Source organism: Clarias gariepinus, chromosome 11 (genome assembly GCF_024256425.1).
Source record: "Clarias gariepinus isolate MV-2021 ecotype Netherlands chromosome 11, CGAR_prim_01v2, whole genome shotgun sequence".
Classification (NCBI taxonomy): domain Eukaryota; kingdom Metazoa; phylum Chordata; class Actinopteri; order Siluriformes; family Clariidae; genus Clarias; species Clarias gariepinus.
In genome coordinates this window covers 20,803,665-20,816,335 of record NC_071110.1, presented here as the reverse complement: position 1 = coordinate 20,816,335, position 12,671 = coordinate 20,803,665, and the positions used below count along the sequence as shown (strand labels likewise).

The 12,671-nt window shown below is 39.4% G+C and overlaps 3 protein-coding genes across 3 annotated transcripts in view; 2 read left to right on the top strand and 1 right to left on the bottom strand.

The window, feature by feature from the left end:
• nxn (nucleoredoxin) overlaps positions 1 to 1,573 on the top strand; it is a 68,516-nt gene extending 66,943 nt beyond the window's left edge. The window contains exon 8 of the mRNA XM_053507021.1: positions 743 to 1,573. Within this exon, the coding sequence (XP_053362996.1) occupies positions 743 to 925 (183 nt within the window). The 3' untranslated portion in view covers positions 926 to 1,573. The remainder of the gene's footprint in view (positions 1 to 742) is intronic.
• A 900-nt stretch (positions 1,574 to 2,473) lies between these two features.
• Positions 2,474 to 7,211, bottom strand: mrm3a (mitochondrial rRNA methyltransferase 3a). The gene is made up of 4 exons (XM_053507020.1): positions 6,782 to 7,211; positions 4,922 to 5,166; positions 3,161 to 3,328; positions 2,474 to 3,084 (listed from the first exon to the last, which is right to left on the bottom strand). Exons 1-4 carry the CDS (start codon positions 7,177 to 7,179, stop codon positions 2,558 to 2,560), a joined length of 1,338 nt encoding a protein of 445 aa, XP_053362995.1. The 5' UTR covers positions 7,180 to 7,211; the 3' UTR covers positions 2,474 to 2,557.
• A 75-nt stretch (positions 7,212 to 7,286) lies between these two features.
• Positions 7,287 to 10,724, top strand: glod4 (glyoxalase domain containing 4). The gene is made up of 9 exons (XM_053507022.1): positions 7,287 to 7,540; positions 7,684 to 7,733; positions 8,360 to 8,480; positions 8,642 to 8,786; positions 9,047 to 9,183; positions 9,517 to 9,603; positions 9,703 to 9,816; positions 10,262 to 10,348; positions 10,463 to 10,724. The coding sequence occupies exons 1-9, from the start codon at positions 7,451 to 7,453 to the stop codon at positions 10,526 to 10,528; spliced, it is 897 nt and encodes a 298-aa protein (XP_053362997.1). The 5' UTR covers positions 7,287 to 7,450; the 3' UTR covers positions 10,529 to 10,724.
• Positions 10,725 to 12,671: the final 1,947 nt, after the last annotated feature.

The following is a 12,671-nucleotide window of genomic DNA, read 5'->3' as shown; positions in this document are numbered from 1 at the left end:
ATCTTCTGAACCGTAGTCCAATGCCTTAACCGCTGAGCTACCCCTGTCCCTATTACAGAGCAAGGTACATAAGGACATGGATGAGCTTGACTGGCCATAAGGACATGGAAGAACTTGACTGCACAGAATCCTGACCTTAATCTAATAAAACTCTTTTGGAATGAAATAGAGTCTGCGAGCCAGGCCTTCTCATCCAACATCAGTGTCTGACAACATCAGTGTCAAATGCACTTCTGGAAGAATGGTAATAAATTCTAAACCTTGTGGAAAGCCTTCCCAGAAGATTTGAAGCTGTTATAGCCACAAAGAGTGGGCCAACATCATATTAAACCCTATGGATTAAGAATTGGATGTTACTCAAGTTCATATGCATGAAGGAGAGCGAATACTTAGTGTAAATTTGGTTATTTGTACTAGTAGTATAGAGTACCAATAGTATAAAACAATGTAAATGTAATATGATTTGTGCCATTATATGCTGTTAGGCTGGATAAAAACTTAGTGATTCATTTAATTGTTACATATCACACTTTACATCACAATTTTAATATTTGCCATAATAACCGCAATATAATTTTCTGTATGAGCAAACAGGAGACCTTAAGAAAACAAGAGCAGTGTTTCTGTGCTGATTTGATTGAGTTTATATTAGGTTTAAGTTATATAGTTTAATCTTGTCCTTATAGAAAATGTAAACCTTTTTGCAGGGAAGACCACTGACCGTTTTCTAATGTGCCCGCAGGACGACATGAGCGACTCTCTGCGGGATTATACCAACCTGCCTGAGGCGGCGCCACTGCTCACCATCCTGGATATGTCAGCCCGCGCCAAGTACGTCAAAGACGTTGAGGAGATCACGCCGGCCGTGGTGGAGCAGTTTGTCAGTGACTTTCTAGCCGAGAAACTCAAACCAGAGCCGATATAAAGCTGGACGGTAGTACCAGTATCTCCCATCACTTCCCTTCAGTCCTCCTGTAAGACTCTGACATGCTTCACTTTGTACTGACTTTTTTTTTTTTTTTTTTTTTTTTTAAACAAACCCCACAAACACCTACCCCACATCCCGGAAGCCCTCCTTTCTCTCCTGTGGTGCCTTGCATACTTACAGCCTGGATGGTGAAATCTCATGAAAAGATGATTCTGATGTGGCAGTACATGTCATGTCTCAGAATGCAAATGAAACCCCAGAGTACACTTGGATAAAAAAAAAACTTGTTTAATTTTATTAAATATGAATAAGACATGTCTTTTATTCTCACATAAATGCTTACAGTAAGAAAATTCCTGGTGCATTTCTAGGGACTGCAGCAAGAATAGGCTGCACGTCTTCTGTCCTTATCGGTGCTGATTCTTGATATTTGCTGCAACATTTTTTTTTTTCTCCAATTCCAGTACACTTCTGTGGATTTTCTGTGAAGGTCCCATTTAATAAAAAGCAGTCCAATTTCGAAGGCATACAATAGCATTTACCAAGTTTCCACTCTAAATGTAGGCATTCATTAGTGTACAGCTTTTGTCTCTCCGTCATTGTGTTTCTGCTGAGAAACCCTGGCCATTAAAACTGACTGTCTCAGTCCTGTGTCTCGTCTCATCTGGTATTAAATGCATTTCTTCATTTCAGGAACAGAATTTAAGGCACTCTTCTTACATGCATATCCCACTACAGTAATGAAATGATGATTTGATTTAGGATTGTCAAGAAAGTACTTTCCTAGAGACAGACCTTGAGACCAAGGTCTTGTATGGTTCTCTTTAACCTTTTGGCATATAAAAGAAAAAGTTATATGAAAGATTTTAAACCAAAACAGGTTATTACCCTATCCATAAAGAGTTTTTTCCAACTTCTTATGAAGATGACTGTAAATGGAATGGTTAAATGGTTCTTTGTCTAAATCTACAAAGCAGTGTGTGTGTTGTGCTCTGCACTGATTGGTTTTCCATCCATGCCTCATGCACAAGGTTTCTGGGATAACATCCATCTGCATTTAAAAATAAACCAGAATAAATCACCTACTGAAAGTGAGTGATGGTTTACAGCACATGTGCACATTTTCACAAATGCCAAGTAGCTGAACGTTCCATCTTAAGAGCAGCTTAGTGTTGCTGGGGTTACTGGTTATTGTCTGCATGTTCAGTTCAACACAGTCCTGCGGCTCTGGAAAAAAAACCCGAAACAGATAACCTAAATCTATCTTATATAGAGTAGATTACATGTAGTCATCACATATAATCAGCGAGCTTTAGATTGATTGATCGATCAGTTGTTTCAGCCTATTATGTGTATCGCACCTGCCTTCTGTGTTATAACTGGTAAGGGAAAGTGCACCTCAGTGGGTCTTATTGTCGCCTTTATAGCCGTTTCTAAGGGGGTATTAGTTATTAGGAGCCATATAACATGTTCAACATAAGGGTGCACAGACTCTGGACTCACTGTGAAAAAAAAAATTAAAAAGAGTGGATGAAAACTCTCAAAAATGTTGCACAGAGCTTTTTATTCCAAAGCCTTGGCCTGTTTAATATTGCATTAAAATATAGAGCTGTAATAAAGAACTACAGATCAGCGGATGCTTGATTTTGCCCTTCTTGCTTTCTGTGTAAATTTCATTAACTGCCTGCGCCCTTCAAATAGCAGGATACTAGCCATCATGGCTGAATTCAGACCGTCCACTCCTGGAGCTCTAGGAACAATGAGTTTATAACCATCTGTTTCCTCAGCCAGCTGAAGAGCCTCCAGGCTCAGTCCGAGTGAATCACCACTAATCACGAGAGCGGTGTTTCTCTGTGCCCAGTTCTCGTGATACACCTTGGGTTCTATGCATGGAAGAGACAGTTCATCATCAGATTCATCAGAGTCTGACTCTGTGTACTCTTCCAAGACGGCATTATCACAAAACTTTCCAGATGTTTGTACATCTGTGTCACTTCCCCTCGTGTTCCTGCTTGCATCGTCCGCAATGTGGACATTCACAGGCGTCGGTAAATGCTCGGATACAGAGTCCCAGTTCAAACCAGAGAATACGGGCAGACGGAAATGGGCTCCCATTGCAGCACGCAGGACCTTCGGCTCCCACGGATCCACGCAGCCTGGGAGAGGAAAGACAAATTAGATTTGGACAAACATGTGAAAGTGTTTAGAGACTAAACACACACACAGAAGTACCTTGAGTAAGGAGGACACGATCGCACCCGGCTGCAGCAGCACAGCGCAGGATGGTACCCAGGCTCCCCGGGTCTCGCACGTTATCACAAATAAGGAACAAGGGGACGGACTGGAGACGAAGATCTTTGGGGAAGGTGAGCTGAGATTGAGCTGGCTTTGAGAATATGGCTACCAAAAAAAAATTGAAAAAAAGTTAGAGAGGAAGCCATTCTCACAGACATGAAAAGGAAATGGTAAATAAAAAAAAAAAAGGCTTGTGGTAAAAATTCAAAATTTTATCATAATATTTATGCATGCAAAAAGAAATTAAAATCAAGTATTTCTGTTTTAGCTTTCCATAGTTGTCAAAGTCTAGTTGTTCCTGTTATTACTTGGTATGCCTCAAATACTAAAGTGGTGTATACTTTAGACAGAAAGGAAGGTGTTGCCAACGTTACATCTGAATTGCTGGCCTCCCAGGAACTCCTTAAATGGACCAAACATGTGGAAATGGCTTGGAGCAAGGTCAGCACTATACAGGTGTCGTGGCAGTAACTCCCAGCCGAGCTCCCATAATGTGCAAGTGGTGTTCGTGAATGGTTGTGTGTACAGTTCACACAGACAGATGCATCTCTTGCACAAGTTGGCGGCAAGTTATCTGTTGATTTTTAAGGATTAGGTGTTCCACTCACTAAATGTTCACCGGAACAACTACAGTGAGCTTCGAGCCACCTCAGCCAGCATCGTCTTTCACAGACATACAGGCTTCTCTTAAATGTTTCACCATACAAATGTTTAATTTAAGGTTAACTAAAAGTCTCAATTTGGCTTGAACGCATCCAATAGATTTAATGTCATTTAATGATAGGACAGATGGACAGAGATCTCGAAAACATGATTATATTTAATGCAGGTGAATCGAAAATGTTGTTCGGTCATGTCTTTGATGAATGAAAAAAGTTTGTTCAAACTTTTTTTTTATCTTACATAAGTTTTTACTTTGTGTTTTATGGTATACACTAGTACTGCCCTGAGGAACATCTAATTCATAATTAAATATATACAGCAAATCATTCAATAAAAAAAAATCTAAATGACTAATGTTTTTGGCCAGCCCAAAATTTACTTGTGTATCTGTTTTTTTCCCCATCTCCATCAGCTTTCTTACTCACAGGACAATCCAGTGTCTCACAGATCTGCATGTTATATTCATCTTCACTCACTCTAGCCCATGAAAATGATCAACAGATGCAGTCTGGCATGAAATAGACATTAATGTGTCCTAAAGTCTCTCATTTGCCAACAATTAAAAGTTTTAATTTATTAAACAATAAGATACCACACTTTTAAACCATTTATAGGTATTTTTAATATCATGGAACATTTTGCCAAAAAAGTTCCTGTTATCACGTATCGGCTATAAGATAGCTTTCCTAAAGCAGTGTCTCTTTTCTGTTAATAACTGCAGGATCTTTAATCATGAAGATTCTCCAGTGGTGGAAATCTCACTGACTCTTACAAAGTGCCACTGGAGACTCAGTTTTACAACAACAACAACTCAATTTTGTTTATATGATAATAAGGAGTATACATATTTATTTATGTATATGACCTTTTAAAGACCATCTATAAATGACCTTAGATTGGATGCAAATCCCTTTGAGCTCTTTTCATACAAACATTAGATATTAAAACACATTTAAACTGTGATTTTAAATATAGTCTAAACTAAGTAAAAAATTAGATAAAATAATAACAGACAAAAATTGCACAGCTACTCACCAATAACGCCCTGTGGAGTGACCAGATCAGACCAGATCTTGATGTCCTCAAATTTGACCTTGACCAAAGACGCCTGGCCCAGTTTGTCCAGAGGAAGCTCCCGCAGGCGCTCCAGTCTGCTGAAGAACAGCACCTGAGGAGATGCTCCTGCAGCCAGGGCGTCAGAGATCAAACGCTTTCCCTCCAGCAGTACTTTACCCTCCTGCTCTCTGAACGATGTGGAGCGGGCGATGCTCACCATTTTCCTGGGGCGGGGAGATACGAGGTTGGCATAACAATTTAATGTTTTACACTTTTGGTACTAAGAGCAGAAGAGACCTTCAGCAACATGATGATGTGCTCCAGCAGTCTTTTTCACTATATGAATACAATACATTTAAAACATTATGTTGAGATTCATGCCACCCATTTTGGTTACTTACTATACAGTTATACAGTTTTTAGTCGTTTTCCTATGGCTAAAAGTCAAAAAGACGCCTTCAGTAGTCTTTTGTCACTCGCTCCATCCATGCCTATCTGATGGCTTCATGAAGACCATGATGGGCCTTGGGTGATCATGATAATCAGATGGGGTTTGGATGCCTATGATCCTGTCACCAGTCTATTTGTACAGTTGGTGATAAATGGCCTTCACTTCATGTTAGTGGTTATAAAGTCATAATGATCAGTTTATATATAGGGTTAAAGGTAGGAGAGCTTTTATAATTGTAAACATGTTCAATACTGTAACTAAGAAAGAGTGAGAGTGAGAGAGCTGACCACAGTATAAACCGCTTCTGTTAAGAGGTAGTGATGGGAATTACAGCTCTTTTTATTTAGTTCTTGCATTTTCTAAGATCTGACGCATATACTCAGCAAAAAAAAAAAAAACGTCCTCTGACTTTCAACTGTTTTTACTTTCAGTAAACTTAATGTGTAAATATTTGTATGAACACTAAAAGAGTCAACACCATAAGACATAACATAAAAATGTTTCACAATGTGTCCCTGAATAAAGGGAGGCTCAAAATCAAAAGTACCAGTCAGTATCTGGTGTGGCCACCAGCTGCTTGAAGTACTGCAGTGCATCTCCTCCTCATGGACTGCCTATTGCGGACAGTCTGAGCACTGATGGAGGGATTGTGTGTTCCTGGTGTGACTCGGGCAGTTGTTGTGGCCATCCTGTACCTGTCACGCAGGTGTGATATTCGGATGTACCAATCCTGTGCAGGTGTTGTTACACGTGGTCTTCCACTGCGAGAATGATCAGCTGTCCTTCCTGTCTCCCTGTAGCGCTGTCTTAGGCGTCTCACAGTGCGGACATGGCAATTTATGGCCCTGGCCACATCAGCAGTCCTCACGCCTCCCTGCAGCATGCCTAATGCACGTTCACGCAGATGAGCAGGGACCCTGGGCATCTTTCTTTGGGTGTTTTTCACAGTCGGTAGACAAGTCTCTTTAGTGTCCTGCGTTTTTAGAACTGTGACCTTAAATGCCTACTTTCTGTAAGCTGTTAAGGTCTTAACGACCATTCCACAGGTGCATGTTAATTAATTGATTATGGTTAATTGAACATGCATGGAAAACATTGTTTAAACCCTTTACAATGAAGATCTGTAAAGTTATTTGGATTTTTACAACATTATTGTTGAAATACACAGTCCTGAAAAAGGGACGTTTCTTTCCTTTTTTGCTGAGTATATATGCTCGTATGAATGCTAAGCTGCACTGCCATGTGCATGTAACTACATTAAGATGTATGTCTATTGATTCTGATCGAAGACTGTTCGATTCTCTGACACATCAGTACTACCGAAGGGACATCTCCGGGACGGGTGCAGGGATGGACAGGACAGGACAGGACAGGACAGTAACACTCACGCAAGTCTCTTGTCTCCAGGAAGAGCTTTGTCGAACCGCAAACCCCCGAGCTGCTCCCTCACACTGCACCTCTCAACCGCGACTCGGGGCAGATTTCCAGCACCCACGCGTGTCTGTCCCGACTCCGAGGATTTGTCTTTAATTCCCCGTGCATCTGTCTTGTCTGGATGTTTCTTCTGTGTCTCGGGATCATGTCTGCGCTGCTCGCTTTGGCCAGGTGCTTTAATGACAGTTTCACGACCATCACCGGGATAAAGCACCGCCACGGGTCTCCGCCTGAGTCCTCGGATAAACCTCCTCGAACTTACAATTACGCTTCTACACCCGCGCAGCAGCGCTGATCCCGGTTCTGAGGTGAACATAAACCCCCGACTCACGCTACTCATGCGCGCCGCCATGTTTGTTGCCTTGGGTTGACGTCACAACTAATGGGCGGGACTAAATACATTTTGGGTATTTATATAATTTGCGGTTTAAATTGTTTTTTTTTCCTCATACACGCTTTGAAAATGCACAAACACTTGAGTTAAAATATGAATGTGCGTGTTTGTAATGAAAGCTAGACACTTAGTGGTGAGGAAAAAACGGGAAGGTGGCTACAATCGATCGTCGAGAAATAGATAGGCAGGCTGATGAATCGAGCTGAGGAAGGCTGGGAGAAACAGAGTGATGGCGCTGAGGAGAGCTCTACACTTTGTGTTTAAAGTAGGAGACAGGGGCAAGACAGCTGTCTTTTACAGGGATGTCCTCGGTATGAAGGTGAGTCAGTGTGTCTCTAAAATAGCACTGTGAGGTCAGACTATGCAGTAACATAGGCCAAGAGTTCTTGCTATCTATTGCATAGTTAAAAAGAGTCCTGGATATTTATTAAAAGCATGAATTGTTTTAATTCTAATGTATAGATTTTACGCCATGAGGAGTTTGAAGAAGGTTGTAAGGCGACATGTAATGGGTGAGTTATGTGTTGGTAAAGCTTTTTTGACATGGCTGACAGATCCACATTAAAAGCAAATAATATGGAAGGAAGAAGGAAACCTTTGACCATTAATAACATGATCACATGATCATACATTATTGCACAACATCAACTCATTATAGACAGATTATATAGAGATTATATACTATACTAGAGATTACCATTAAACATCCCCGTTAAAGTTTTGGAATTGTTTCACAATAGGAAGTTATAAACATCTACTGCCTAAGTTTCGACACACCTACTGCGCGAAGAGCCTGGCTCTTAGACACACTTACCAGCTGGGCCCGAACAGCCTGGCATTTTGAAACAATTACTGGATACAGTAGGCTCGAACAGCCGGGTACATCATGCATTCTTGTGTGTTAGTCCAACTCTCCCTTTTGTTCAGGAAAGACAGACAAACACACAAATGCCTTACGTACGAAGAGCTCAGTTTATTTAAAGTAAAGAGATATTCATCTGGAACCACATAAGGATTCAGGAAGTACAATAAGTGGGCTCTCAGCATATTATAAAACCTTACAGAAGTCGTCGGTGTGCATGCTGTGATCAAAATGACTGCATGGAATTTTATTGTTTTTTGGTTTTCTCTATTCCAGACCCTATGATGGAAAATGGAGTAAAACCATGGTGGGCTTTGGTCCAGAGGACGATCACTTTGTAGCAGAGCTGACATATAATTATGGGGTTGGAGAATACAAACTTGGCAATGACTTTTTGGTATGTTTATAATTAGTTGGAATAATAAATAACAATTCAACATTGTTCTTCATATCTTTTTCGTGTGTGATTGATATAAGTATGTATTCTAAACTCAACAGAGGAGCAGATGTGCATATAATTCGCTGCATGCATTTTGCATATAATTTTTTTTTGTACAGGGTTTCACCATACAGTCAAGTAAAGCTGTTGGTAATGCCAGGAGGATAGGCTGGCCTCTTACTGAAGTTGGAGAAGCTCTATACTTAACAGAAGCACCTGGTGGATATAGATTCTATCTCCTGGACAAGGATCAGCCAGACAGTGGTAAGCATCTTGAGTTCTTGCCAGTAACTGGAAATTAACTGCAGATGCTGTAATCAATTTCCTAAACTTAGTCAAAGACAATATTGTCGAAATAGGGATAGAAGATTCTTAAAGATGGTTATGTGAACGATAGTTAGTGCAAGTTTCTGGTATTGTGATTTAACAAGGATCCATTTTCCCAGTTAAACAATTCTTCTGTTTTTAGCATCTTTGCTAATCCTAACGTTTCTTTGCAATTTACTTTTGATGTTTTGGAAAAGATGCGGTTCAGAAAATCACCTTGGCTGTGTCTGACCTTCAGCGTTCTGTACATTACTGGTCCTCGCTGCTGGGGATGAAAGTGATAGAGAAGAGTGAGGAGAAGAAAAGTGTACTGATGGGATTCTCAGACAGTCAGGTTAGATCAAAAAGATCATTTTCTTTTTCAATATGATTGTTATTTTGAAAATTCACAAGGGCCTTAAGGCACAAATATGTCCTTTAATTATTAGGTAGTGTACAAATGTATTTGTTGTGGCAAAGTATCAACAAGACATACTGTATGTACTGTATATGTTAGACCATGAAGAGGAATATACCTGTTCTGAAAAGATCTGTCTAGTTACTTAAAATCAATTGTGGTTCAGATTCAGTAACTTTTTGTATTAGCTGTTTCCCAAACAACAAAATAAATAGTATAAACAGTCATATTAAAAGTTAGAGTTATAAATCACTTTTTTATCATTTTCAGTGCAAACTGGAACTACAAGATATCAGGGCTTCTGTGGATCATGGAACTGCTTTTGGAAGGATTGCATTCTCTTGCCCAAGAGAACAGGTGAAATATTAGACAAAACTAGTAAACAGATGAATATACCTAAAGCGTTGCTCACCACTGCTCACCTGTCTTTTTATCTGTTAATGTATATCTATCAAGTTGCCTAATATTGAGGCTTTGATGAAAAAGGAAAACCAGAAGATCCTCACACCCCTTGTCAGCCTGGACACTCCGGGGAAGGCGACTGTGGAAGTGGTTATTCTAGCTGATCCTGTGAGTCTTTGCATATGAAACATTGTCCAGTTTAACTGAGAGGACATAAAAAAAAAGAGTGAGAAAGAGAAAAAAAAACAGGGACTTAAAGGTGTTTCATGAGTTATGTGTAAAGTTAAAAAACAACTGACTGCTGATTTACAGTAAGTACATTTAATGTTCAAGTTTATAATTCAGCTCAACACAGCAGACTGAATACTCTATATAAGTAGTCCTGTGTAAGCATGTTCATCAACTTGCTTCAAAAACATGGTAAGGTTGTTCTGCCCCAAAATATTCATTCCCCATCGATAGATTTTTTAAGAGACCTCAGCAGAGCCTCATCACAAAAGGCAGTGCCATTCAAAGATCCTCACAATAACCACAGCAACTAAACCTTTTCAGTAAATAACTTAATACATTAATTAGTAAAACACACTAACATCTTCCTATTTATATACTGTAGGATGGACATGAAATTTGCTTTGTGGGAGACGAAGCTTTTCGCCAGCTGTCTGCCTTTGACCCCAATGGAAATGAATTGCTTGATAAGGTACTCTCTTTTTTTATTATTATTATTATTATTGTACATTCAACTTTGGAGAGGTTTACTTGGCATATGGTTTACTTAATGTCTGTGCTTTATTCATATATCTTTCTTTTTTAGGCCATGGCTGCTGATAAAAGCGATGAATGGTTTGCCAAGCACAAAAAGCAGAAGGCGTCTGCATAAAGTCTTTTGAGGCCTGTGGAGAAGTCAAAATAGAAAAATAATTATGATTTATTAAGGTCTTGGATTTCTTTGTTGCAATATCTGTGTGTCTAGCTTTATATGTATATATGTTGACACAGAAGCAATCTGTCTGCACAGAGATTTGTATTTGGGAATAAAATTATACAGAAACATTAAAAATGCAAGTGCCAAAATAGTTGTTGTCTTGCCTTTTTTAATAAGTTATTAGACATTTTTATTATTAAAATAATTAAGTTATTAAGTAGCTACTTAAATTATTAAGTAGCTACTTTATTATGTTTGAACTACAGTAATGTCACTGGACTTTTATAAGGTGAACCCATCAAAGTTAAATTGTCTGTAACAATACATGAGGGTTTCTATAGTATCTAGTACACAGGGACTTGTATGGAGGAGCTGTGTACAGGATAAAGGAAAAAAGAGGCAGGTGAAATGACTGTTGAGAGCAGCAACCTCATTTCCCCTCTCGTCTGTTCCAAACACTCAGCATCACCATTAAACTACTCAGCATCACCATTAAACTAATCACCAGCAGACCTGATGCCCATGTGCTACTATTACCTGTGAATGCAGCTTGCTGTTCACTCACTGCCACTCTTCACACTGCGCCAATGTTTTGGCAAATACATTATTACCTCACGGTACGACATAAAAGGTGATGATGGTGCTGTCTACTAATATGTTCAATGACCCTGCCTACTGCAGTGAGGAAAGACTGCTACACTGGCGGTTGGCCAAAGAGAAGGTCTGTTTTATTAAACTAAAATAAACAATCCATTTTTTAGACAATCTAAAAACTTTTTTTCTGCATTTACTTGTATACAGAGTGGCTGACAGTCTGGATCCATATGCATTTTTTTTTTTATATGTTGTTGGTCTTTCGGCTGCTCCTGGCAAGGGGTTGCCAAAGCGGACCATTCAGTCCGCACATACAAGCTTGGCACAAGTTTTATGCCGGATGCCCTTCCTGATGCAACCCTCCCATTTTATCCAGGCTTGGGACCAACATTTTATCCAGTGGCTGGGAATCGACCTATGATTTATACATACAGTTGTAAGAAAAAGTATGTGAACCCTTTGGGATTATGTGGAGTTTTCCATGACTTGGTCATTAACTGTGCTCTGATCTTCATCTAAGTCACAATAATAGAAAAACATAGTCTGCTTTATGTTTTTATTGAATATACACGTATATCCCTATAAGTCCAATGTACAAAATGTGCAATACACTATGTACATTTTATGCCTTAATTTTTGCATAATATATCTCTGACTGCTCTTATTTATATTCATATATACTGTACATCCTCATATTTATATTCTTTTGTTATCTATGTGGCTTTAATGCGACCTGGGTCCTAATTTCGTACCATAACATGGAAGTGTGCTGGTATGACAATAAAGAATCCTTGAACATAACATGTAAACATTTACAGTGCAGGATGGAAATCTTATGTGGACTTAATAACTAGTTGACGCTCCTTTGGCAGCAATAACTTCAACCAAACATTTCCTGTAGTTGCAGATCAGACCTGCATAATGATCTGGAGTAACTTTAGACCACTGTTTCAATATTCTTCACAAATATATTCTACACACACAGAGATTAAAACTTTATGAAAACATACACTCATTTCTGCTTTTTTGAACATCCAGTTTTAGTCAGATTTAGTCCCCCCTTGCTCTTATAATAAACTCCACTCTTCTGGGGAGGCTTTCCACTGGATTGTGGAGTGTGTCTGTGTGGATTTGTGTTCATTCGGTTAAAAGAGCATTAGTGAGCATTAGTTCTAGTTAATCACAGATGTGTTTCAGTGGAGGTTGAGGTCAGGGTTCTGTGCTGGACGCTCAAACTCTTCAACACCAACCTGGAGCTCACTTTGTGCACAGGTCTGGAATAGATTTGCATACAGGGACCACAAAGTTTTACTAGTTATACAAAGACATCTGGTACAGTTATGTGCTTTTACAGTGGTGGTTACAGTATGAAGGAGGATCTCATAAGGGTGTGAAGCTGGGGTGTCCACAAACCTTTGGCCATTTGTTGTTTGATTTAATTCTTTGATTTGATGTCAAGTGATTTTGTATATACATCAAGCACCAATATTTTTACGTATTTTAT